At 42.6% G+C, this 27,229-nt stretch overlaps 2 protein-coding genes across 2 annotated transcripts in view; one reads left to right on the forward strand and one right to left on the reverse strand.

The window, feature by feature from the left end:
* The window catches only part of LOC310794104 (uncharacterized protein), a 35,422-nt gene extending 28,885 nt beyond the window's left edge, over positions 1 to 6,537 (forward strand). The window contains exons 44-51 of the mRNA XM_083655999.1: positions 1,513 to 1,704; positions 2,378 to 2,524; positions 2,793 to 2,942; positions 3,187 to 3,336; positions 3,954 to 4,103; positions 4,625 to 4,705; positions 5,617 to 5,670; positions 5,981 to 6,537. Coding sequence (XP_083512125.1) covers positions 1,513 to 1,704; positions 2,378 to 2,524; positions 2,793 to 2,942; positions 3,187 to 3,336; positions 3,954 to 4,103; positions 4,625 to 4,705; positions 5,617 to 5,670; positions 5,981 to 6,030 — 974 coding nt within the window. The 3' untranslated portion in view covers positions 6,031 to 6,537. The remainder of the gene's footprint in view (positions 1 to 1,512; positions 1,705 to 2,377; positions 2,525 to 2,792; positions 2,943 to 3,186; positions 3,337 to 3,953; positions 4,104 to 4,624; positions 4,706 to 5,616; positions 5,671 to 5,980) is intronic.
* Positions 6,538 to 6,622: 85 nt separating this feature from the next.
* The window catches only part of LOC310793676 (STE20-like serine/threonine-protein kinase), a 28,167-nt gene continuing 7,560 nt past the window's right edge, over positions 6,623 to 27,229 (reverse strand). Inside the window, exons 3-18 of the mRNA XM_083655529.1 lie at positions 26,457 to 26,505; positions 26,036 to 26,185; positions 23,959 to 24,031; positions 23,572 to 23,766; positions 22,584 to 22,665; positions 21,033 to 21,164; positions 19,296 to 20,126; positions 18,981 to 19,111; positions 18,503 to 18,626; positions 17,383 to 17,562; positions 14,158 to 14,287; positions 12,563 to 12,687; positions 11,736 to 11,927; positions 11,034 to 11,159; positions 10,353 to 10,466; positions 6,623 to 9,638 (exon numbers count right to left, since the gene is read on the reverse strand). Coding sequence (XP_083511655.1) covers positions 9,492 to 9,638; positions 10,353 to 10,466; positions 11,034 to 11,159; positions 11,736 to 11,927; positions 12,563 to 12,687; positions 14,158 to 14,287; positions 17,383 to 17,562; positions 18,503 to 18,626; positions 18,981 to 19,111; positions 19,296 to 20,126; positions 21,033 to 21,164; positions 22,584 to 22,665; positions 23,572 to 23,766; positions 23,959 to 24,031; positions 26,036 to 26,185; positions 26,457 to 26,505 — 2,781 coding nt within the window. The 3' untranslated portion in view covers positions 6,623 to 9,491. The remainder of the gene's footprint in view (positions 9,639 to 10,352; positions 10,467 to 11,033; positions 11,160 to 11,735; positions 11,928 to 12,562; positions 12,688 to 14,157; positions 14,288 to 17,382; positions 17,563 to 18,502; positions 18,627 to 18,980; positions 19,112 to 19,295; positions 20,127 to 21,032; positions 21,165 to 22,583; positions 22,666 to 23,571; positions 23,767 to 23,958; positions 24,032 to 26,035; positions 26,186 to 26,456; positions 26,506 to 27,229) is intronic.

Raw genomic sequence — 27,229 nt, forward strand, 5'->3', positions numbered from 1 at the left:
AATAACCAAATCCTTTCGACCAAACCTGTTCTGGAGCAATTGGATTGCATTATCATAATTGGCTTCAGTCAATGGCAAGCCTGCAACCACATTAGCGGCTGCACCCGTGAGATATGACCTCAGATAATTAAACTTGTCTGCTTTTGTCAGATGGGGATTTTTATGCACAGCAGCTTCAAACTGTCCCCAAAAATACTGCCACTGGCTGATATCTCCAGCATATCGATCAATCACAAGTTTTGGCAGTTTCACATTATTACGCACGGGCTCCGCTTCTAAAGACGAAGCTTCATCTGTATGCGCTCTCCTCATAGCTCTTCTTACTTTAGTTTTTCTGAGTGTGATCTGTTCCTTGTACTCAAGAGCTCTTGTCACTTCTTCCTCCAATTCCTCCGTTTTTGTTTGTTCCTCAATGTCCGCGTCCACTCCGTATAAAACTTCCTCTTTCATCATTAGTTGTTCCATCAACTCTTCCAGTAGGTCGGTATCTGGTTGGTTTTTACCAAGTTCATCGTCAATCTTGTTTAGTTGTTTTGTTACAGATGCGCGGAGTGAAGATCTCTTTGCTTTCAGACGATCAGCCATTGTTCTGTCTTCTTTCTTGTCATGCAAACTAATAGACTTTTCGTCTTTTCTTTCTTTCTATTCCCGGCTTTCGGCACCAGCTTTTGCAGACATCATTTTGTTTGAAAGAAGGCAGACTGAGAGTGGTGTTCTCTTTCGTTCATTTATTTTTACACACTGACAAGAAATCATTTGAGGAGCATAGTATATAGAAAACCCCACCCCCCGTTAATGAGTCCATTGAGAAAACATGTGTAGGTGTGACTTGACGTCACTGCTACAGGTGCGCTGGGTGCGCTCTTGACGCTCGTGCCTGGGCGCGTGCATATAGATGTACTCCTGTGGTCGTGAACGCGCCTGTCCAGGCGCGCCTCTCCAAGTGCGCTCGTTTACGCACGGATAGTTGCAACAACCAGTTAAGGGATGACTCACTAAATGGCCTATTAAGCACTAGGCAAACTTCATTAGCCTCTCATCAAGGTGGGCTGAATGATGCGGACCATGATCACTCTCTCTGTTTCAAAGTGCTCATTTCCTGGTCAACAAACTCCTTCCTACCTCCTGCAGGTTCTGAAGTTGAAGGGGCTTTGGGGTGTGTTTGAGGGGACTGGCGAGATTTAATTACGATGATCACATGCTTAGTTTTGTGGAAAAATATTCAAAACACATGGCGCTGTCTCTGCATTTTCTGCTGAGTTATTGACAACATTAGAGATCATCAGAAGGAATGAGGTCTCGTAATTATATAAACTTTTGTTATAGGCTTAAAGGCCTGAACAAGCAATAGGCTTAATTGTCTGTATCATTTCAGGAGCATTGACAAACACTTGAAGATGAAATAATGTTCCTTACACTTCATAAAACTGTCTGCATAATGACCACATAATGAACTGCACTTTTCAAGGCACTGCTCTCTTTTTAAGCCACGACATGTGTCCTTGTCTCCAGGTGACAGTTTGAGGGGGGCCATGTTTGGACTTCCTGGTCCCCCAGGTCCTCCTGGACCCCCGGGACACAAGGGAGAGCAAGGCGAGTCGGGCATCATCCACTCTTCCGACTACAGGACCAGTCAAAGCAGGACAGCACTGAAAGATGGAGACTACTCCACCGTGGCTGTCAAAGTAACCGACTACATCAAATGTAGGTGATCTAGGTACCGTAAATTCCGGACTATAAGCCGCACCGGACTATAAGCCGTGGGTGTTTTAATGTTTTTTTTTTTTTTTTTTTTTAATTGTGTTTTAATGTTTAATTACCATATGTAAGGGTTCGTGCACAGAGGGGATTGTCGGGAAAGAGATGGCTGTTTGAGGAAGCTCCCATTTATTAACATTTCAACAAAACAACATAACACAACACCACCTGTGTTTTTTTTTACAGTGCACACAGTGTCCGCGGTGTGGTGAAAAGAGGGCAAGAGAGGAAATTAAAACAGAAGTGGATTTATAGTTAGAAAGAGTGCTAAAGAAGAGAGAATTCCGTTTTTTATTTTTATTTTTGCTGAAAAAATCCATAGATAAGCCGCACCGTTATATAAGCCGCAGGGGCCAAAAAACGGGGAAAAAGCCGCGGCTTATAGTCCGGAATTTACGGTAGTTATGAGCCCAATGTCACAAATAACTACATCAATTGTAGGTGATCTAGGTAGTTACGAGCCCAATGTCACAAATCACACAATACACAGATACAGTAGTAGTCACAAGTTCTCAATGTGAGTGTTATCTGATTACTTTGATGATTGTGAGGTCTGGCAATCAGAAATGAAGACCTTTAATTAGCTTGTTGCATCGTTGCATTATTCCCTGATATCCAGCCCACGGTCTGCTGCGTGAGTTTGCGAGGGACTCTGACCGTGTCGTCCAAGGACCCCCAGGACCACCCGGTCCTCCAGGTCCCTCTGGGTACAGCCGGTGGTTTGGTTCCCGTGAAAACGCCATTGATGTGGTGGAATACATCAAATGTAAGTGGATAAAGACTTGTTTTCTGATGAACATGTGCATAACTGTACATATTAATGTTGTTTTTGCTTGGTGTTACTCATTTGCTGTCAGTATACGAGTGACACACTGTACTCTAACTGTCCTGTAATCTACTCTTTAATACTTGAAGTGCTGTTATAATTAGTTTAGAAAGCCCTACCTATTGTACTGTACATTAGCTGCTGTACCGTATGTTATGTGACCTGGCTGTATCTTTTACCACATTAACCACAATCATGTCATTCTCAGCCCATGGTCTGCTGCGGGACATTGTGAGGGAACACTATGATCGTGCCGTCCAAGGACCCCCAGGATCACCCGGTCCTCAAGGTCCCCCCGGGTACAGCCGATGGGTTGGTTCCCCTAGAAACGCCACCGATTTGGTGGAATACATCAGATGTAAGTGATTTAGGTTTGTTACCTGATGAACAACAATGTTCATCAGGTTCAAGTTCACCGCGCTTTGCCGGCCACAGTTTTCGCCCTAAGAATCTCAAATTTGGCATGGAGGTCATGTGTGTGTAAAGGTGTGTGTTTGTGTTCATGCCAATGTGGGGGGGGGGGGGGGGGGGGCAGAGGCAGAGTATGGTGGGCTGTCCCTGCCGTCCTGTATTTCTGAAATTCCTTGTTCTCTCATGTTCAGCCCATGGTCTGCTGCGTGACACTGTGAGGGAACAGTATCAGCATGTCGTCCAAGGACCCCCAGGATCACCCGGGCCTCCAGGTCCCCCCGGATACAGCAGATGGGTTGGTTCCCATGGGAACACAACAGATTTGGTGGAATACTTCAGATGTAAGTGATTTCAGTTTGTTAACCGGCAGTGGGGGGGACTTAACTTCTTAACCTTCTAGAATGGACAGCCAATCAGAGCAGCAGCTCATTAGCATAAGGAGCTGCAATATCAAAAACAATTGCAATATGCAATATGAAAAACGATTTTCTTGCAACATTAGGTGGGAAACAAACACTGGTAAGTGAATAACTAAAGCTATAATGAAACCGTTTTTACTGATTTTTTAAAATAAAATAAAATAAAATAAAATAAAATAAAATAACAGGTGTATTTTATAGACATACAATTTGGTGATAAAGCAAAGGTTGCCACCTCGTTTAAACCCCTAGCTGCTCCAGTGGAGCCACTCAACTGGTCAGCTGTAAAAGACAGTGGTTGTGGTCACACCTCATGTGTTAAAAAAATCTGCCTTATTGCAATGAACTGCAGGTTGTAATTTACAGCCTTATCTGGTCAAAATGGACTCTTCGGGTAAAGTTAATTTCTCTTGAGTTATGGTTTCATTTTTGCAGTGGGAAAGTAAGACAGGAGTGAACACACCCAGCAGAGACTAGTTGTCACTTTTTCTTCCTATTATTCAGACCAATGTTTACTTTTTTTTACAATTATCTTCCAGCCCATGGTCTACTACGAGACACTGCACAGGATCACAATGAGCGTGTCGTCCAAGGATCCCCAGGACCACCCGGTCCTCCAGGTCCCCCCGGACACAGCCGATGGTTTGGTTCCCAAGGAAACGCAACAGATTTGGTGGAATACATAAAAAGTAAACAGCCATTCAACAACTAAAATTATACATTTACCATTAGCTAAATAATATAAAGGAAGTGGGTGAAGTACTCCCCTAATAAATATGAAGAGGAAGAAGAACTGTGGACTAATGTGTTCAAAGAGTTCTACTGTCCAGTAGTTCTACTGTCCAGTAGTTCTACTGTCCAATAGAACTGTGGCCCCCGAACTGCGGTTCGCATACCCCTAGGGGTACGTTGAGGTACTACAGGGGGTACTTGAGAGAAAAATAAATTATGAAAATAAATGAAACGTTAAAATAATTCTGTTATGGGGCACTAATTGCAACTTTTTCCACTCCATTTCTTATTTTCTAATGTTATATTCTTCAAAAGGGGGTTATCATTCATTCATTGCATTATGCTATAGTTTTCTCTTGCAGTTTGATGTAATCGGGTTAAGGGGGTACTTGGATTCAGAAATCAGGGAAAGGGGGTACTGAAGCCAAAGACGTTTGAGACCCAGTGCAGTAGAATAACACTAATGTTTCCTCCACAGCCCACGGGGCCATTGTTGGAGCGCCTGGGAGAGCAGGACAGAAAGGAGACATGGGATTCCCCGGTCAAAAAGGAAACAGAGGTGCATCTAAAACAAAGGGGGATTTTTTAATTTTAATTTTCTGACATACTTATCATACAATAGTAGAGGAGAACAGTTTTATATAACAATTCAAACAATTCAAACATACCTGCGTCAACCTCTCAACAAGGTTTTGTGGTGTTAGTTACGTGAATCCGTTTGGAAGTTAGCCGCATTTTTGTGATTGGCCATGCCCATTACCACTCCCCCGTTTGGCCAGTGGGCGTGGAAAGGTAATCAGTTCTTAGTTGGCCCATTACCTACTTGTCTACAAAGTTTTGTGGCGTTTGAATCCGTGTGGAAAGTAAGCACCGTTTTGTGATTGGCCACGGCCATTGCCACACCCCCTTTTCGCTAGTGGCCGTGGAAAGATAATCAGTTGGTCCTTGGCCCATGACCAACCTTTCTACAAAGTTTTGTGGTGTTACGTGAATCCATTTGGAAGCTAGGCGACATTAACCTGACGCTGCCAAATGGTTTGTTTTCACAATCTGATCTCATGATCTCACGTGAATCCAGCTGCCTTGCAAGGTTACAGAAACATAACCTCTTTTGGCGGAGGTAATAAGTGAGTGTGTCTTGCATGCAGGAGACGATTTCAAAATAATGTGCAGTATTTTCCTTACCTTTCATTGTTGAATGAAAGCATGTTTCATTGTGTGATATTTTTTTCTGTAGGCTACTGTATGTATATTTCAGTGTGTTTTATGCGTTTCTCAGAATTTTTTTACTGAATGACTACAATGACTCTACAAGAGTCCCCATTTTAAGGATCTAGTATTTTTAACATGTCTGAGTATCTTTTCAAACCATAAAGTTCTGTGTCTCTTGATTGCAAAAATTACTTTAGGCACTTTTTGTTTTCAATACGCAGCCTTTTTTTTAATCTACTCTAACTTTGTCTGGTACAGGTGAGCGAGGCCTTCCTGGGCCTGAGGGACGAAGAGGACAAAAGGGTGAACGAGGTCAGTTATCTTAGTTAGTGCTGACTGCCTATAACTGCTTCAAATAGTATTTGCAAATAATTGTGAATGTTTGATTTAATGGGTGGGGTTTATAACTTAGTAAACTGACTTTCAAATGTATCCCTGTACACGTGTAAACTTTCATAACTTTTATTCTTTACTTTGTGGCAAACTCCGTCCACCTGGCACTCCAACTAGGTTAAAACAAACACCAAGAATTATTTGCAATTTTGATCCAGGCCTGCCACATATACCCAATGCTGCCAACTTCCACTTTATTGATGTTTGATCGTTTGTTGTTTTCCACCAGGAGAATACACACTGGTGACTCAGAGGAGGAAGAGGCACGTTGGTGTTTGAGAGGCTTATTTGTGAATATATGGACTTTTAAAGCAATGGAGGTTGAGAAAAATGCTATTTGGAGGTTAAATCCTGTTTTATATGGAGCTTTCTCTGACATATTGTATGTAAGGATGGTAAGTGTACTGAGCACACAATTGTTGTTTTGAACAACTTGGAGATTTTTTTAAAACAGGTATGATGCAATATTGCAATTGTTTTTATATTCATGAATACTTACTATGCTGATTTATATTTGTAAAATCAATGATCATGTATAGTACTGAATAAGTTTGTTTACTGTATTGATGAACTTCTAACTTTGCCTCTTAGCAGGCTTATGGGTATTTTTCAATTTCTTTAAGTTTGCTGGATTTATTGAAGTGTTGATTTTTTTACCAGCTTTTAGTGGGCCTTTTTTAATTAGACCATAAGCGCATATCTATATTTTTTTGTATTAATATTATTAACAATTGTAATCTTACAGTATTATTCTGAAGTCATGAATTGTTACAATTTTGTATAAAATTAGGATTTGGTCAGTTTTCATCACTTCCACATAATTATAACTGTTATTAAATGGAATCAATAAAGATTAAACATTACAACAGTGTACATGTTGAGGAAACAGTTTATTTACAGCACAATGAAAATCTACATTACACAGGCTCTAAAAACTATAAATCTATCTTAAAAAAATGCATAATGATTTTAATATCAAAGTTCTTCAATTTCTTCACTAAACATTCAGAATTTAATCAATTTACATTTTGGAACTCCAAGTGACCAACAGGACAAGTACTGACAGAATTGATTAATTTTGTAATTAAACATTTGATCATTTGAAATGCAAATCTGCAGCAAAACTGAAATGAGTGAACAAGCTACTACAACAGATACTGCAGTACGGCTGATAGGTTTACATATAAATAGCTACTGAGAGAGTATCTTCATTTGCTAAAAGGTGCACAGCACTCCTTCATTAGGCTACGTTTTGTTTGTACATAACAGCTCAATTTACTTTTAATAGCCAATCATAAAGCAATGAGATGATAAAATGAACCAATCAGAGTTCAAGATGGCCTAAACCAGTCAGGTCCATTTTTGCAATAAGGTTGTTTACAACTGCATCAAATATTACACTACCTTTTAAGAATAGATACAGTAATACATATTCCTACATACACAACATCTGCCAAGAGTGTGAATTCTGTTTTGCTTCCTTTGAACATTGAAGTAAAATCTGTTGAATGAAGTAATGCAGAAACATTAATTAGTAACAGTTTTTATACAGTAGTAGAAGAAAATATTACCTTGGCGGCTGGCATGGAACCAAGAGTTTGACCAAAACACTTAAAAAGATGGTCATAACAGGTACACAGTATATCCATACAGTTTTTCTGAAGTATTAGGGCTATAAGCTAGCATGACAATAAAATAGTATTATTTTAATACAAAGAAACACAAAGCCATGCAGGTCAACCTGGTAGCAAAATACTTTATGAAGAGGAATAGAAAACCTGCTGTTGCAGAAAAAAACATGTACCCAAAGTTTAGATGCTTTTCTTTTACTCTTTTAGTTAAATTTAAAATTTAGAGTTTTGTGACCCTTTGGCCGTTGAAACCTCTTGTGTATTCTCAAAAATGCATGGGACATCAGTGAGAAAATGTGCATTCCTTATTCGCCCCTGAATAACGTCCTCCTGCAGATACACGATTTTTGCTCACAAACCGCGCTAAACTGGTGCGACCTAAAAAACACAGACCAACTAACGGTCCACACAGGTTTATACAGACTGATGAAAACGCCAGAACACAGGCTGGCATTTTCCGACACCACAGTGATATCCTTCTTATCCGTTTAACAGTGATACTTTGTCTCTGAATGTAAACACCATTCCCACGCCTCCTCCACTGTATCTAAAAAAAAAGAAGACAAAAATGGCCTCCACCATTTTACGGCTTTTTGCAAAAATAAGAGAACAGAGTTTCAAGGGTTGTGCTCCAGATAGAAAGGCATGCTGAAGAACACCCTGAAGAAAGGAATCATTTCTGCTAAAAGTTGCATTGATGCATAAGACTGCCTGGTATTTCACCCCCTAATGTATCATAAACTAAGGGGAAATTTGTAGGATTTCATAAAAAAAAATACTGTATCATCTTGCCTACATCAGTATTTATAGTAAAAATGTGCTATTTCTCCTCTATCAGAAGTACATTCTAATGCATTATCAATCATACTGTAAATGATAAGGTTACCATTCTCAAGATTTCAGGGTTCCTACTCATTTTCAATTAAAAAAATGCTATACTTTTTCCAGACTTTGATTTGTTTTGGAGATTTTGTCTGGTGTTCAATATGATTTACGCAGACGTATTGCCCCTGCTAACTAGGTCATATCGTTGTATAGATGGAGACTGTTCTTCACAGCAACAAATATCAGATTTATCAGATCAGATCACAGCAACAAATATCAGATATATCAGATGTATGAAATGTGCTATACAAATAAACTTGACTTGACTTGACTTGACTTGACTAGGTAACAACATGATTGTCAGGGTTCCTGCACGGTTTCCATTTTAAAATTCCATATTTTTCTGAGACCCCATGTTATTGACTGGATTTGATTTGGGTGGTTACAGTATTTGATATAATGCATTGCTGAGCCCTGGGTAATAAAAGCATCCGTCTATCTGGGGGAAAAAGAACTGAAGCTATAATTGTGTGTGTATCGGACCTGAAACGCAACATTTCCATACTTTTCCAGACATTTTTTTAAATTCCCAAACTATTAAACTTTTCCAGACTTTCCATACCTGGGTAGGAACCCTGAGATTTGACCTTACATTGTGATTCAGTTGTATAAAAAAAGCTATCCTGTCTTTAGTGCAAATTTCTAAATTGGGAGGAAAAATCGAGCAGCAAATCAAATCAAATCATAAACTGCTTAAGGTTTATAAGCCAGTAACATCAAATTCTGCAGGCACTGGATTCTTCATAAAAAAATAATTAAATCACAAAAAACAAAATCACTCTCCTTCATAACTTCATCATCATTATTTCAAAACTGGAGTGTTACGGTAAAACGACTCACAGATGATAATGGGAGAAATTGGTCTAATGAGCAAAAAAGTCCTCAAAAAAGGGAACTGGGAACCTTCTCCTCGGAGGATGAGTCCATCCTCTGTCAGAGGTGCAGCCTCGGGTGAAAACCCTGAAGTCCAACGAGAGAAACCCCCCTTACACCCTCTGATCACTGCCAAAGGCCTGGGGCAAGGCAGAAAGGCTCAGTCTCAAGTCTCTTTATGAGTGTATGTGTGGTTACATCCATGTAGACTGTGTGTGTGTGTCTGTTGAGTGTGTGTGACTTCATCGCCATGTGCAAGTATGGGAACACTCAAGCGTATGCGTTTGTGTTGACATATCTGTAAGTATGTGGTTGTGTGTGTGTGTGTGTGTGTGTGTGTGCAGGTTTCTCCTAGGAACCTGTGGAGTGGACGCTGGGGATTGGGTAGAACTTGGAGATGCGGCTCTGTGTGGAGGGATTAAGGCACTCCGATTCTCCGCTCATCTTAAAGAACACTTCCTGTTCCTGTAGCTTCCTGGCAAACTCTTCCTCCAGGGCCTGAGAAAAAGAATGGAAAAGATGTTTCAAATCCCAGATGCTTTTTGAGCCTGGATAAACCCACTTAAGCTCACACTTTGCGCCATCCAAACACAATCCAATCACCAATGATGCGTGTTAAAGGAGAATTTCTGTATTTTTCAACCTGGAACCTATTTTCATATTTGTTTATGTATAACCAAGTCATGTGAACAGAAATCTTTGAAAGTGGTGCAGTATTGACCTAGATGGCTTCAGTTGGCAGCCGCTTTAACCACATGCCCCTACTGCACTAAACAAGCTTGTTGTTTTTACCACTGACAGAATCAGATTATTACATCATGATATTATTATAGAGATCCTTTCCGACGGGAGCTCGGTGTTCTTCGGGCCGCAAGGCACTCTGGGTAAGTCAATACTATACCAATTTCAAATATTACACACAAATAATCAGGTATATTATATGTGGCTTATCACTTCATATTTACCAGTAACAGTAGTAATCAAATGGCCAATCAAGCAGAGACACGGCCAATCAAATGTAGCCTACACACAAAAACTTTGTCTGTTCAGTCAGGAAACAAGTCCCGAAAATGAGCCTAGAACGCGTCTGTTACGAATCAGATTGCTTGGCTGAAAAACTACATAACAAATGACATTGAAAAGTGGAAATAGCCCTAACTTAGGCCATAGGAGTACATGGCAGGTGGATATTATCAGAGGTGTACTGGGTACCTTCTTCCTGGGTCGCAGTTTCTCCCTCCACTCCTTCAGCTCCAGGCTATGCTCCTCATCCAGCTCCTTCAGCTTCTGGGTCTCATGCTCGATCAGCAGGTGGCACTTCTCATTCTGAAAGACACACGAGGAGGGTCATGGCCGGCGATTTACAACTGCATTTGGTCTGTGTACGTGTCATTGACCATATGAAGCACATGTACTGTATTTACAATGTCCAAAATATTTTTTTTGTCTTAACTGTCACGGGCTGTCAAGAACATTCATTTTATTTTTCATAGAAATATGTAATATTTCAATGAAAATATGTCAAATTTTGCAGAGGCTTAGACACCACTACTTTGTGCTGAGCCAGCATTATATGCAGCCTGTTAGAAGCCTGAGGCATTAAAATGTTTTCATCTCAATATATGTTACCAGCCAGTGATTTATCAGCCAAATAAAATTCTTATTGCCACCAAACACTTAGCAGCTGTTAATTCCAGGCTATGTGTAAATACAGTCTGTGTGGCTTTGTTATGAAACACAAATAAAATGGACATCTACTGTATGTGTCCATGTTCCTACACATGAGAAAGTGTGTTACATGTTGTACAGCTTTTTGTATCTCCTTAAATGTCCTTAAACCATGCTAAACCTTTGTAAAGGTTGAATTTAATGAGGCATTTAAAATGTCTGTGCCTGTAACTGCTGCAGCTCGCGGACGTTGGCGTCACACTGTAGCTGCAGGTCTCTCATCTGGTTCTCATGTTTCTGGTGCTGGTGGAGACGCTCGTTCTTCTGCCTCTTCTCCTCCTGGGCTGCAAACTGAAGTGGGGGAGGAGAGACACCACTAAAATGAGGCTTCTAAGGCAAGGTTATTATCGTTAATCAAAACTAACATAATAACGAAAAGTATTTGTGGAAAAAAACATTTTCGTTTAACTGAAATAAAACAAAAACAAGGCTTTACAAAACGACAACAACAATAACAACTAACTAAAAAAATACTTTTTGAATCTCGCCCTGGACAAATATTCTATATTACACAAAAAAGGCTAAAACTAACAGTGAAACTAATAAAAACTAAACAAAAGCTAAGCATTAACTAAACGAAATAACTACACTTGCAAATCTGCTTTAAAAACGAATTAAAATTAAACTGAAATTGAAAACAAAAGTTAAAAATTAAAATTAAATTAAAAAAGTTAAAATGCAAAACTATAATAACCATGTTCTCAGGTCATTATTCCAACTTCCAAAGTTGTAAGAAGTTTGGACTCAATGTATAATATGGGGGCGGCCCATCAAACTAAATGAGGTCAAATGAAAAATGACTTGCTTCATTGAGTAATTTGAGCCACATGGAAAAGAGTGGCTATGAGATGACAGTTTCCTCCTCACCTGCTTGATCTTGTCCCTCTCCTGTTCGGGGGTGATGGCCGCTCCGGTGATGCGGAGGCTCTTCTTGAACATGGCCATGCGGGTCTTGGCCTCGCTGCGCTGGATCTTTGGCAGCCTGGCCCTCTCCTGTGTCTGCTTGTTCTTCAGCTCCTCAATCAGACGCTGGTTGTAGCGCTGCATCTGCTCCATCTCCTGCACAGGACAGACACAGGGACAGATACATGGAGTTAGCTTTTTTTTCCCATTGAAAGATTTTGCTCAGGATGCATTCTCTTTTGTAGCACGACCCTGCTTTAGAAATCATACAGTTGTTCGTCATACAGTTATGCTGACAGCAGCTTTGCTGGAGAAGGTGGGAGTTTCATAACTTGATCAAGGACATATTAGCTGTTCAGGTATTTGCCCAGATTTTCCCTGCCAGCCAGGGAAACCTATCATTTCCCCCCTCTATGTTTTAAATAGCATTTGACTCAGATCTCTTACAACAGCAAGAGAAAGAGATTCTCTGCCAAATAAGAGCATCAACTTCAAATTCCAAATATATAAGCAGATTTCTTGAAGCCAGTTCTTCTAACAGGACCTTTATCAGGAAAAACAAAAAACAAAGCAAAAAATGGAAAGGAAGCAGTAAAAACAGTAATTATGTGTGTCCAAATAAACTGAAAACTTGAAAAAAAAGAGAAAAAAGAAAAGAAAAGTCTGTAACGGATAGTGTTTTGTTTCGGTTAACTCTGAGATCAGAATGATCAAAGGAAAATGTGGGGCTCAGTTAACAGTACTACAATAGCTAATCAATATATACAGTATTGATCCGGTGTCATCTGTACCTTCTCATGTCTCTTCAGCAGCTGATGTCTTTGCATAAAGTACTGGTCCTTCAGCTGCTGTTTGAACAACTGGTGCTTCTCCTGCAGATGGCGCTCTTCCAGCTCCCACATGGCTGCCTCCCGCGCTGCACGCAGGCACACAAGCAAACAAAAGAGACAAAGCTCAATGGTCGCACAGGAGGGCGATTCGTAGGCTTATCGGAGGGGAACATCTCTTCAAAAACACACCTCTTTATTAGAGAGCATACAGTGGAGAGGGACGGGAAAGGTGGGATAGAAGAGGGGGACATGTGACAACAGTCATGGGTTGAATTCAGCCACCACTCATTAGAGGCGAACGGCTGAATGCCAGAAATACTTCAACTGTCAACTAACATCAGCTGTACTAATGAGTAGGTTTCAGCATCTCAGCTTTGAACACACCAATCATTTCCATTCCTTGAAAAGGCTGTTTAGGAGCCTCTCGGGCACAGTTATACCTTCCTTGGCGTGACTTGGTTCAGTGAGCACTTCTGACAGCTCCTGGCATATGAAGCATGGGATGAGGGCCCAGGCAGTGCTCGCGTTCTTCCGCTCACTGCGGGCGGAGTCGTTTGGGGCTGCGGTCGGCATTAGCAGGAATTAGACTGTGGTCTGACAGAGGCCCCGGGCTGCACTTCAGTCTTCAGAAGGAACTTGTTTACAGTTGATCTGGGTTGCTACACATGTCCTGTTTATGTTCCGTGCTCTCTCTCTCACGAGTCACACGATTAGTATTTGCATGAACCCACTTCCGAGTATGAAACGGGCGGGGGTTTTACCGCAAAGACAATGCCAGGAAAGTGAAAGTCTATGTAATAAAACGTCTTGATTGACACTTTTACTGGTGCCTATTTGAATGATCATGATGCAGTAAACCCCGGGCCATTTCGTTCTCTGAGATGGTTCAAACAAATACAAATACAAAGATCAATTTGCAAATACTATTTGAATCAGATCGGTCTGCCAGAGAGAAAGGTGCAACGCAATCTCACAGAAAGACTTATCCATTCTGTAGCTGCTAGCATTCTTTACTCTAGGGAAGCATGGATTTATCCATTTTCCTTGTAATATATATTCTGTCTCTTGTTTTATGGCCTTTTTGCAAACCATTTTGTAAGCTCTGCTTTCAGATAAGTGCTATGGGACATCAGGATGATGTAGTGAGAAACCCTGCTGAAGTGTCCTTGAGCAAGACACTTGCTGCGTTGCGATCTGCTAGCAGTTCCCAGGGAAGTGGACTGGACTGCACAGGGTCATCACCAGCCATGTGAAGTAATATGGCTGAATACCCTGGGCAGTCCACTTCGCTGGGAACTACTAGCAGATCGGAAACGCAGCGACTCGTTCCCTAACAGCTCTAGGGGGGGACACTCTTCTGTATCTGACCCTGTGCACTGACCTTAATGTGGAGGGTGCAGATTCAAACAGAATGTCCCTACAGAGATCAATCAAATATCAAATGAATATAACCCAGGCTTGAGGTGGTAAACAGTGCAAGGGCAACTGGCACTAAAGCAACCGGCCAGATGAATCCAGCCGACAGTAAATCAAGTCTATTTCCATTCCTCTTTTACCTCGGAGAAGCTGCTGCTTGTGGTTGAGGCAGTCTCTCTCGATGGTGGCCAGCTCCAGCTTGTGCTGCTGGATGATCTTCTTCAGAGCGCTGTCCAGATCCTGCTGCTGCTTCTGGAGAAACTCCTGTTCCTGAGGGAACAAAGACACACATGTTCAGACTACACAGGCCCAGGTGTGTTATGGGGACCTGAATATCCACCCCACACACACACACACACACACACACACACACACACACACACACACACACACACACACACACACACACACACACACACACACACACTCCAACACACACTGACCAGGCAGCATGAGGGAGCCAACAGCTGGCCGACTGATAGGTTTTGCATACGATTCACAGACACCACTACAAACAAAACCAGTGTTTCCCATACATAAAGGAATTTGTGGCGGGCCGCCACAATAATATTTTGACCGCCACAATAAGATGTTTGATGTTGAAAAAATTACAGTGCACCTGAACGCAACATGCAAGATATCCGCTGAATAAGTGTCCAATAAATGTTCATGTCATTCTGGCCAATACTTCTGTTATAGCATTTCAGTCTGGAATATGGAATATCTTTCAATAATGTATGATTTAGCTGCTAAATTGTCAAATACCGCCATCTGCTCGCTACCCAGGCACTTATGTATGTACTTAACCTAACTAACTTAACCTAACTAACTATCCGGTGTGCACAACACTGTCAGCCTAAACTCCGGCTGACACCCCAAAAACCTACAATCCGCTACAGAAAAATGTATATTGTTTGTTTATTAACTGGCCCCTCGCCTTCTATCATTTCACGAAAGTGGCAAAGCAAGTTGAGTATCCCTGACCTATAGGGAGAAATTTAGTTTGTCATTGTAAACCCACAGCACAGTAATGATGACATGTTCTTCATAATGTAGATCTAGCCTTTTAATTTTGCTCTTAAGCTTTCTCAAAGTACACCAAATTCATGCATTTTACTTTAAAATGTTTAAAAAAATCTCGCGGGGGGCCATGCCCCCGCACCCCCCTAGGGGGGCTGCGGTCCCCCACCACAAATTCTCAAAATCCTGTGGGAAACACTGAAAACTCCAACAAGTGTCAGACAAATGAAGCTGAGAAAGGCACTGACTACCAGGGAATCATCACTGAACTTTCATTCCCACGATCTCTTAGCTCTTTTAAATGGAGCAACAGCCATTTCTACACTGAACAAGCAGGAAGTACCGGCTCAGTGGCGCCTCCTGCAACAGGTACCGTCATCAAGACAGTGAGCAGGACAGACCTTATTCAAGATTCACTTTAATAGCCACGGTAAGTAATCAGATTACAAACGAGGAATTTGACTTTAACAACCACAAAATATAAAGTGCAAAATATAAACTTCTTTAAAGTGACATATGATGGAGGGGGGTAGGATCATGTCAGTGGGGGGGGGACCCCCTTATGAGGCCGTGTGTGTGTGTGTGTGTGTGTGTGTTTGCTAGGCTACAGGCTTTCTGCCAAGTTCACCACAGGCTAAGCATGGCCTCAATCTGACCTACTTGGCTCACCAAACAAATAAACGTTACATGGGTCTTGCTGCCATACGAACAGCATCCAACCCTTTACAAACTGTCCTTTGGAGTCTAAAATTAGCATGTTCAGAGCTCAGAGCTGGGCAGTAGTCATACACCTGTCACCTAGACAACTTTTTTAATGATGAGTACTCAACGTAAAATACTGGCCAAGGCCCTGTGCCGTTCTGAGCCAATAATTGACAGTTAATTACTGGATAAAAACAACTGACGTACAGCAATCAATTTTTTCGCCGTGAAATACATCTAACATCCATCTTTCTGTGAAAAGGGCAGAAGATCATGTCACTAATTTGCTCTTAATAATTGCTCTCGGTATTTAAGCACACGAGAGATTCTTTGATATGATCTCAAGAGTATAATGATGCATACTGTATAAAGAGACAGAAGAAAAAGGCCAGTTTCCAAATGTAAGGAGGCATGAACACAGCGGGGTTTCACTTACATCCTGGATGGGGGCGTTGCAGACCGTGCAGGAGGACAAGTGAAAGGACTGAATCATAACGTGGGCCACTCCCTGTGGATCACAATGCATTACCCTCCCACACATCGCACGCACGCACGCCTGCTAAACACCGCTAGCTATATGTGCACACTGACGCATTGATGGGCACTGCAAACTCAGGTAGGTGGAAGACAATGGCAGCAATAAAACAGAGCAGTCCATAGGTTTGGAGAAAGTGATGAAAAACGATTCAAATCATTCAAGTTTTATAGCAAGAGCAGAAGAAGCAACTCTTCAGCAGTGCGCTGTCATTTTGTAAACAAGAATCATCACACAAAAACATTTTGGTGGCTAATTTGACGCATGCAAGCAAAAAAAAAAAAAAAAAAAGTTTTCAATAAAGGAGTTGAGTTGTAGAAATGGTCTGAGACTTAGTTGAAAATCCACCGCAAACGTAGCTGAACTACCCTCATTACCTCCTCCGGCGGGGCTTGGATAATATCCTCTCTAATACGTTTCATGATAGCATGTGTCACATGCTTGGGTGACAGTCCTTCCTGTTTGCCCTGTTGCCATGGTAGCCGCAAGCAATGGATGGAAAAGAGAATGAGACAAAAGGCGTCTGTTATTGCATCAGTGCTGCATGAGCACATACGTGAGAAGTGGCAGGGAAGAATGATTTAGCCCTCTCACACAGCTAAACGGTGGCTATGTAAACACCTACAAGCCACAACAGAGATATGCATTTGATCTGTGTTTGTGTGTGTGTGTTTGTGTGTGTGTGTGTGTGAGAATCTAAGTTCCATAGCCATGGAGCTATCCCATCAGGGCAGTGTGGTTCTCAAACTTTTTAACGTCAAGGACCCCTAAACTGACACAAATTAAGACCATAGACCCCCATTTGATAAGACTTTGTCCCAGGGTCCCTCATCTGATACGATCTTTGCTTTTAGAGATGTTTTTATTACAGAACGTATATGAAACCCATGACCAAAATAGTCCTACATTCTGTCATTGTGTTACTTATGGATGGAATTATAGTGAAAATAAATTATCCCCCTTTTTGCTGGGGACCCTCTGGAACCCTCTCAAGGACCGCTGGGGGTCCCCGGATCCCACTTTGAGAACCACTGTGCTAGGGAATTGAAAAGGTGCTAAAGGGAGCAGGGTTCCCCTGTGGTTAGAGCATAGAGGTCCAGATGCGTACCTCCTTCTTGCGGTTCTTCAGCATGTTCTGGTACTTGGACAGCTCCTTGTCCTGCTCGGCCTTGATGCGCTTGGCCTCGTCCCGGAGCCGGGTGGTGTGCTCCTGCTCCAGCCTCTCGATGGTCTGCTTCTGCTGCCGCTCCAGGTTCTCCACCTCCTGGTCGTACTGACGCTTCTTACTCTGGGAGAGAAAGAGATGACATTTTGGGTCACATCACAGGTGAAATCATATCTTTCAGATGGGTCATTGTGCAGGGCGCTATTTAGTCCTGCCTACGCTGATGTTTTGAATTAAAAATGTGACAAATGAGTGAAGAGCAACTTTAAAAAGGGTGTCTCTTGTATAGTTTAGTGCCACACTTAACCATAGACCTATATGCAAGTTTTCAAAGGTACAGAAGGCAGGCAAGTAAATTCCATATAGCCCAAAAAGGCAGTGCTTGAGTTAAGTTACAGATGCATTGGTCACAAAAATTACTAAATTATTTGATGTAATGCACATATATTATGCCAAAACATGGACAAACTGCAGCAGAAAAGACGAACAGGCGTTACAAGTTGAAGCTTATCGCGACAGGACAGACTGAAAATTAACAGCATATTTGCTAAACACCATAAAACTACACTGCCTCAATGACCACAGAACTGAATCAACTCCTCTGTGACATATTGACAATCTCAACAAAAATTGTATGTTGTGAGTTTCACAAAGCTGGGAATCATGTCAGGGCTGCGATGCAGAAACTGCTTGTAGAACAACCCACAAAAGACTCATAACCTGTAAGTCGCACAAAGTTTGCACCCCTAAACTAAGTCTGATGAGTCATTTTCACCCTTTCCTACATCTGGATGGGTTGGGTTTACCTTTTGAGAAGGTCAAATTATGCCCCTGTATAACATTGCCTAACAATGAGGTCTTTACATGCAAAACTGTTCCCTCATGGTGTTCGCATATTCCAAGAGAATAGATGGCCCCGGCCTACACAATGGTAAAGACATTCAACTGTGGTTTATGAACACCAGGAAGTCAAAAGACTTCATACAAAAGCAATGGAATTTGTCTATTACACTTAAAGCCTAAAATCACAGATCTCAAAGCAGTCAGGAGGCGAGTGGCTCACCGTGGTCTCCTGCTCGAAGCGTCTGTAGATCTGCTCTTTCTGCTGCTGCAGCTTGTTACTGAGCTGCTGCTGGGCCCTCTGCTCCTCCTTCTGCAGGAAACGCAGCTCCCTCAGCTCCTGGCGCCTGAGGAGGAGGAGGAGGAGGAAGAGGAGGAAAGTGGGGTGTGGGAGGATGAAGACAGGAAAGAAGAGGAAGGCAAAGAGATATAAAGAAAAAGAACAATAGGTTAATTGTGTGTGTTTTTTTTTTAATTGGAAAGCCGCTCACAGCAGGGGACAGGTATGATCTCTCCTGGGGGTCTCTACAGAGTTTTGAAATGGTAATGTATTAAGTATCTCATCATTAATAAAACAGATTCAGCATCTACAGTGCTTACGTCAGGTCCTAAACTTAGCTTACTGGAAAAACTCATTATCCTGCATAATATTTGCATAAAACTGATGACCAGGGTGCATGCAAATGAAGACAGGCAAATACCTCAGGAATCTCATCTCCTCGTTCTTGGTGTCATTGTCGGTGATGATCTTTGATGTAGTTACGCTGACCTCCACTCCGTCCACCATGAATTTTCGGGTCTTTTTCATGGTCTTCTTCTGACGCTTGGACTCCTGGGAATTGAGACAGGAGGATTTACAAATCTATCTGCGGCTTTGCAAGTCCGTAATGCTCTCTGTCTACTGTTTCAGATAAGTGGATGTCATGGGAGCCTCAATGCTGGATTAAAACATGTGACTTTTGGACAATTTCATGAAAACCTTGCTGCAATAGAGCGTCTTCACTGTGAACTGTTACCTGTATGGAAACAGACCCTGGCTCTTTGGTTTTGGAGAGGAAGCTTGAGATAGACAGGTTGAGGTCCATGCTGCTAGTATCTGCAGTAGAGACAATCCCCGAGTCTGAATCTCTCTCTTTGTCGTCCTTAGCCTTATCTGGAATAGTCTTCTCGTCCTCCTCAGCGGTTGTTTGATCCTTTTCTTTCTGCTTCTCTCCATCCTCCTCTTTGGGGACAAACTTGTCTTCCCCGGGTAGCGTCAAAGTCATTGTCAGATGTTTGTAAGGGTCTTCCTCCTCCTCCTCAGCTACTGGGTTGGATTCTTCCACGACGGCCATATTTTCTTCCTGAGGAGCTTCAGCGACCTCTGAACTCTCGGTGGTGGCCTCTGGATTGGCTGGGACCTCAGCTGTGTCAACTTCCTTCTCGTCCTCAACGGCTATCTCCACCAGTTCCATAACTTCCTTTTCCTCCTCAACGGCTATCTCCAGCTGTTCCATTTCTTTAGCAGGTGGTTCTGGTTCACTCTCTGTTTCCGGTTCGGTAACATCTACTGCTGCTTCTGGAAGCTTCTGTTCCTCTGGTTTCTGTTCTATCTCTCCTTCCTCAGCTGGAGTGCTTGGGGTCTCCTCTGTTTGTTCCACAGCTTCATGGGCAGTTGGATCCTCTACAAAGCTACTGTCCACAACATGGTTGGCCATATGCAACTCGTTGGCTGTAGGTGTGGGTGTGGGCGTGGGTGTCACCGGCTCAACCTTCTCAGCGACTGATTCCAAGATGGAGGGAGACAGAGGGACATTCTCATCCTGGGAGCTGGCTACGCTGACATCAGATGGGGCACGTTTATGTCCCTGGAGGAGAGAAATCGAAAAGACAGTTGGAAGACGTTAGGAATGCTGGTTTCTCCCAAAGCCGGAAACCAAATGCAGATGCACTGATTGTAATCAGACGACCACATTTCAACTGCCCAATAAAAACAAAAACAAAAACAAATGTCAATTTCTAGATCAGGAATGCAGGCGAACGTGTGCTATAAAAGTACGAGCCATGAGACAATTTGTGGGAGAACGTTAGTAGCATAGGTATGCCATTCACCTGGCATTGAGAGGTAATTTCTGATGTTGTCTTTTGAATTTGACAGCATATGACCATAGAGTAGAACCAGTAACACACTAAAGAATAGCTGCAATCAAAAAGTGTTCATGCACTACCAGTGGCAAGAGGTGAGTAAGCACCTAAATTCAAGCACATGCTGCACGTGACGCGCCATTACGAGTAGAAAGTCTGGATAAAACGGCTAATTTCAGTCGGTGACTGGAGATCAGCTGATCACACCATAAAAAAAACAAATATCAGCAGCAATTGGAATCAGCCAACAACCAACAACTTGATTGGTGCATCGGTATCTCTAGAAACCAGAAAACTTGTCTTGTACTCAAACTTATGTCATATAAGATATTTGGCTGCTCTATATAAATAAAAGGGAAATCTGGTAATGGTGGCAGTGCTTTACAACATGTCTGGTTCAGAACAGATGACACTACTGTACTATAGTAAAAAGCTTGCTTTGGTATAAAAACTAAAATCGTATTGTGTGCCCACAAAATCAGTCTTCCATTCTCATTGCCCTTTGCCATCATCAAAAAAATAAGAGGGTAATAATATCAAACAGAAAAGCTAAATAAGTTGGATTAGTTTTGATATAAACAAGCAATAACAAATGTGTTCCATTTGATCATTTGGTAGACCCTGCTCACCAGTTGTGCCTCTGTGTCCTCCTCCTCCTCCTCCTCCTTGTGTTCCTCGATCTCCTCGGTGACCTCAGCATTGGCCTCAGCTATCAGCTCCCTCACCGGCTTGTTGTCTGTCACACTGGACACGAATGAATGCTGTGAAACAAGAGGAAGTCAGACAAATAATAACATTAGAAATCAGGATTCAATACTTTATTGTCAAAACAGTCTGACTGTGCAATCTGCATGCAATCCAGTCTGGTGAGCTCAACATTAATAACGCCACAATAAAGGTGCAACACCATAATTAGTTAGCAGCAAAGAGGTACAGATGGGTCACCGCAGGCTCCGCCAATTCTAACAAATGGTAGCAGCAAGTCTCATAAATGGGCGTGGTCAACCATTGACTCAGACCTGCCGAAAGTCTCCTAAGTGTCCGTGGAAAACCATGGGCAAAACCCACGTGACAAATTGACAGGAAGTGGGTTATGCCATCTTGCTTGAATCCCATCGTCTTTGGTTAAGCACCCCACTGGAAAGTAATCCAGTGGATACTGAGATGTCATTTTGACATAACACTGGCTTAATATTGCATATTGTTTGTCTTTACTGTATCTTCCTCTCTGCTTTCCATCTGTGTGAATGAAGAAAAAATGCTGAAGCTGAGTGGACTGCCCACTCTCAAAAATGATATACATTCTGTGTAAATCCAAATCAAATTTTATTTTTTACCATTCCTCTCTTGTCTATGCAAAACAATGCATGCTCCCCTCCCTGGACAACCTTACCTTCTTCTGCTTAGAAACCTGCTGCACATAGTCTACTGCTGGCCTGAGAATACGCAGCTTCTTCGATATCAAAACCTTCATTGGTGGTAGAGCGCTGTTCAGTGTTCTGGAGCCCATTGTGTCTTTCTCTAAATTTAACCCCAGCTCCCTTCCGGTTGCAGTGTTTGCTAATAATAATAGCCGACAGGACTGCTAGTCAGGACTGACAATTCTGTGAAAACCGTCTATAGCTACTTCTAATTGAGAAAACGTTGCAAATGGCACTGGTGTTGTCAGTCCCTTGGTCTTTTGTTTGAGGAAGAAGAAAGGAGGAGGCGGAGGTGGAACAATAAGGAGAAACTGCACTAAATGGGTGATATCATGCAGCTTTCCCTGAAGCCACGTCGTCGTGGAAAATACTTGTGTATTGGAATGATCAGATGAGATCAAGTCGGAAAATGAGAAGAATGTTTTGTGCGTGCACTCTCTTGTGCACGGATTCACTTTGCCGACCACCACCAACCAGCCAATCAGAGTGATTTTCTCTCTCAAAGCTGCAGACAAGGTCAACTAGTGCCAACGGTGCGAGACACACCGCAAAAACCTGGGACGACAGACGCACACCGACGGCGACGACATCGCCGAAGGCCGAAAGTCGCCTTGGTGTGTCTGGGCTTTCAGACTCAGGAATGGGTTGGGGAGAGCTGAGTATGGGTGCTTTGGGTCAAACGGGGGTAGTGGATGTTGGGGGAAGGGTTGTGTGAGTGTTAAAGAGGTGGAGAGTTGAGGAAAGTCATTTTGCAGCTACCTGTAGAAGCCTCTCCACGCTCCATCTGTTGTCCACGTTCTTATCCAGACAGCGCTTTAGGAAGTCTCGGAATTCTGGGGACCTGGAAGGGATAAGTAGAAAGTGGCTCATGTACAGGAAGTAATAAATCTTTGTATCTTTCTGGAAACAGACTTGAATGTCAGCCGTTTGGAATGCGATAAAAGTCTTGCATAAAAAAAAGAAAATTAACTTCATTGGAGTCATTTCCTCACTCCTGTGTGGCCCTGGTGTCATGTGAGAAGGGACCCGACATAGTGCCAAAATATCTTTTGCACACACAGTTCAAAACAGTGTGACCCAGGAACACCAGCCTCAAGAGGGCCCAGAGTAACGGAGTTCTGTTCAGGCAAAGCAAACATCACAGAGTAACCGAGTTCTGTTCAGGCAAAGCAAACATCACAGAGTAACCGAGTTCTGTTCAGGCAAAGCAAACATCAGATGCATTTAGGAATACCCTGCCTGCAGGCTAATGTACACCGCCTCCGGAACAGATGCGGTACGACTGCAAACAGACCCACACTCATGTCATCTGTCAGACGTATGCGGGATCCGACAAAAATAGCACAGGTGCGTCATTTTTCCGTACCGCATGTATCGCCCATCAATTAACATGGGCGAGAGTTGATCCTGTCTGTTTTGCCGGATCCGCAACGCAGCCGTTAACGCATCTGGTGTACACTGCCTGTAACACAGATTCATCTGGTGTACACTGCCTGTAACACAGATTCATCTGGTGTACACTGCCTGTAACACAGATTCATCTGGTGTACACTGCCTGTAACACAGATTCATCTGGAGTACACTGCCTGTAACACAGATTCATCTGGTGTACACTGCCTGTAACACAGATTCATCTGGTGTACACTGCCTGTAACACAGATTCATCTGGTGTACACTGCCTGTAACACAGATTCATCTGGTGTACACTGCCTGTAACACAGATTCACTCCTCGCGTGCAAGACTCACCAGCGAGACGGCTGCATGAGCGTGGGAGGTTCCGCCTTGGCTATTTTCAGCAGGACTCTCATCGGGTTCATCTCGTGATTGGGCGGCTCGACCTGCGCCAGCTCAATTAAGGTGACCCCGAGGGACCAGATGTCCGCTTTGTAGTCGTACGGGCGGTCCTTGGACGTCTCGCACATCACCACCTCCGGAGCCATCCTGGAAGGCAAGACATGCCGATAAGGATAGGAGGACAATGGAAGCAAGGGGATTTGCAGTTCATATTGTGGGACAAAAGGCCTAATTGATGGCGAATAATAGTCTACTTTTGTGCATTTTTCTTCTGAATCGTATCCCTGAGGTCTTTTAGTGATTATAATAATAACCTTTTTTGCTTTATATTCCACTCACCAATAAGGCGTTCCAATGAAAGAGTCTCTCCTCTGCAGCGATTTGGTGTTTTTGGCAGATACCCCAAAGTCAGCTGGAAGACACATGATTCAAGGCGGAGCAGGGATTAACATTAAGAAACATCACTGTCATCATTTCCTGTCCACAAGCAGCCACGGCACACCCAACCCAAACAAAATCCAAAGTGAATATCCTTAACCTTAAGCAGCATAATTGCTAATAACAGTGCTTGACATCATACTTTGTCTTTGTCATCTCTGTGAGTAATAGCTCGTCATGTGTGTGCTGGCAGGCAGCTCCACAGACACCTCTGTGTGTGTTATGTCACAGGATAAAGTGCAGGCAGCTCCACGGACACCTCTGTGTGTGTTATGTCACAGGATAAAGTGCAGGCAGCTCCACGGACACCTCTGTGTGTGTTATGTCACAGGATAAAGTGCAGGCAGCTCCACGGACACCTCTGTGTGTGTTATGTCACCTGCTGTGTCTGATACACTGAGCCTGTTCCATGCAGCAGCAGTGACTCATCCATCTCTCAGTACATGAGTGCATCAGCTGCCTGTGGCTCCATGTGTCTCTGTGCACACTGTGTGCCAGCAGGACCAGACAACCACTGCTGTGCCTGTAGTTACCAGGTCTATCACGGCTGCGCCAGGGGTGAAAGACTTGGGCCTATAGAATGTGCAGTATATATATATATATATATATATATATATATATATATCACAGTAAAATTCAGTTTCAGTTGTGTATTCAAAAAGGACAATGTGTCTCTCTTGTGTATTTTCCAATTAAAGGAACACTCTGCCCATTTTCAACCAGCTTTGTATCATTAGAACATCAGTAGTATATCAGAAAACGGTAAACTGTTTTGAAGTCTGTCATTTAATTTGACAGTTATTGAGTGTTAAAGTGTGGACCAGTGACATCACTGGTCCACACTAACTCAAATTAATAACTCATTAACTCAAATCAACTCTCAATAACTGTCAAACTAGATGAATGATGAATAGTTTGACAGTTATTGAGAGTTGATTTGAGTTAATGAGTTATTAATTTGAGTTAGTGTGGACCAGTGATGTCACTGATATACTACTACAGTTTTCTGATATACTACTGATGTTCTTGAGCGGAGTGTTCCTTTAAGGGTTAAAGTATAGCGGATGACAAGCATACAGTAAATGGATGGCATCACAATATGCCTGCATCATAGGCAGGAATCAAATCACACAGCATACATGGAAACTACATGGAGAACATCCACTATGGCCAGTGGCACATTCATGTCTTGTCTACATTGCTGGGCAGTGAAATCATTTAGGATTTTCCCCACAAAAATCCCACCAGTGCACCATTCAGAGTCTAAAGACTAAAGACCCTAGTTCACAACTTCCTCCTTGCACATGTAGGCATCCTCCTAATAAGAAATTAAGGCTTTGCCGATTTTCAACCCGCTTCGTATCATTACAATGTCAGTAATTAATATATGCAGATGAGAAGTGTTTACCTTCTCTTCATGTTGTCCTGCTCCGAGAGCTCTGCAGTTTGATTCCAGGCACTTCTGTCTCAAAATGATGCAAAACGCCTCATTTTCTAACTACAGATTGTTTTTTGTTTTTTTTTCTGTCTGCGGAGAATCACATTGAGACGAGATGGACGGTAAACACCGTCCATCTGCTTAATATATTACCGACACTGTAATGGTACAAAGAGGGTTGAAAATCGGCAAAGCCTTCCTTTAAACTTACAATCTCCTGTGCTTATGCCCAAATTGGTTGTAAATATGCCTTTTTAAATTTGGCCTAGATTAAAAAAAACATTTTTGGAATTTGGTGCACTCAATCAATATATTTATGTAATAAGGAACCTTTTTCTAACACTGTATCTCTCGGAGTCACAGTACATGTATGCTTTTCACATGGAGGTCAGAACACGGGGAGGCCAGGAGCAGGACATATTGACCGTTGCAGGCCCCAGACCTGTGACTTCTTGGGAATTGGACCATCTCTCCCTAGCCTGCCAGCATGGATATTTAACCTGTGCAGTTGGACCTAACTTTGCTTCGCTGGCCCCTTACCCAGCTTGACGTCCCCATTCAGGGTGAGGAGGATGTTGCCGGCCTTCAGGTCTCTGTGGATGATCTTGTTGTTGTGGAGGTAGAGTAGGGCCTCCAGGGTTTGCTTGCACACCACCCTGATCTGAGGCTCCGTGAGGGGTCTCTCCAGCTCTGGAGGGGAGAGGGGGGGGGGGGGGTCGCACAATCACATGCTTAGCATTCCTGACTGTCTGGTATACACTAATGTAACCTATCCAAAGATGGTCATAAGGGCCGAGCTAGATTTGGTTTTACTGGATAACAAATGCAGGTGGACTACAAACGCCTTATGATCTGATTAAGTTGGCCTGTCGTCCAGTTTATCTTTTTGTGCTGCTTTCTTTTCTACACAGTTTCCATTTTGACTTTGCAAATTTTATGCAAAGTAGAAATCTTGACTCACCTAGCATGACAGCATCCACGGCTCCTCCTCCACAGAACTCGATGAGGATCTGTCAACGACGGGGAAAAAGGAACACGCGTATTAAATTAGCATCTCATCAAAGAACAGTCTTTATGGGCAGAATTTATCCCACCCGCCGACCCTGGCTGTCCGCGATGTAGCCATAGTCCGGCGTCCCTGGGACACATGTTTTGGACATGTCGCACTCTCAACAGCTACTGGGAACAAATATTTGGTGTATTCTCACACATGTGTGGACAAACCATAACCCCTGATTTCCACACAGCCATTTTTGGTATACCACCCCCAAACTGCAACGTTACGACTTTGCAGGCGAATGCTTTAGCCTTTGCTTCATTGTTAGCTCGTAGACTTATTCTTTTTAACTGGAAGTCAAAGAAAGCCCCGTCATTTTCACAGTGGTTAAAGGAGGTCCTCTCTTTTTTGCCTCTAGAAAAGCTCAGATATAAAGTAAGCAGAGCCCGCGAGAGCTTCACTCTGACCTGGAGTCCGTTCATAGACTTTGTCGAAGAGTTTTCTTTTCATTGAAGGTACTGTCCAACTGGATGTAATCACAGTATATACAGACGTTCATGTACACAGCCTTGTATTATCAATGACATGTATCTGAACTGAAGTGCGATGTCCCTGTCTAACTTTTTGTTTGTTTGTTTTTTCTTTTTTTTTCTCTTGAGAGCCTTGGGGTGGGGAGTTTTTTTTTTTTTAACCTGTTTTATGATTTGTACTATGTGTATATTTGTTATAATCTGAAA

This window comes from Poromitra crassiceps (assembly GCF_964638095.1).
Source record: "Poromitra crassiceps genome assembly, chromosome: 19".
NCBI lineage: Eukaryota > Metazoa > Chordata > Actinopteri > Beryciformes > Melamphaidae > Poromitra > Poromitra crassiceps.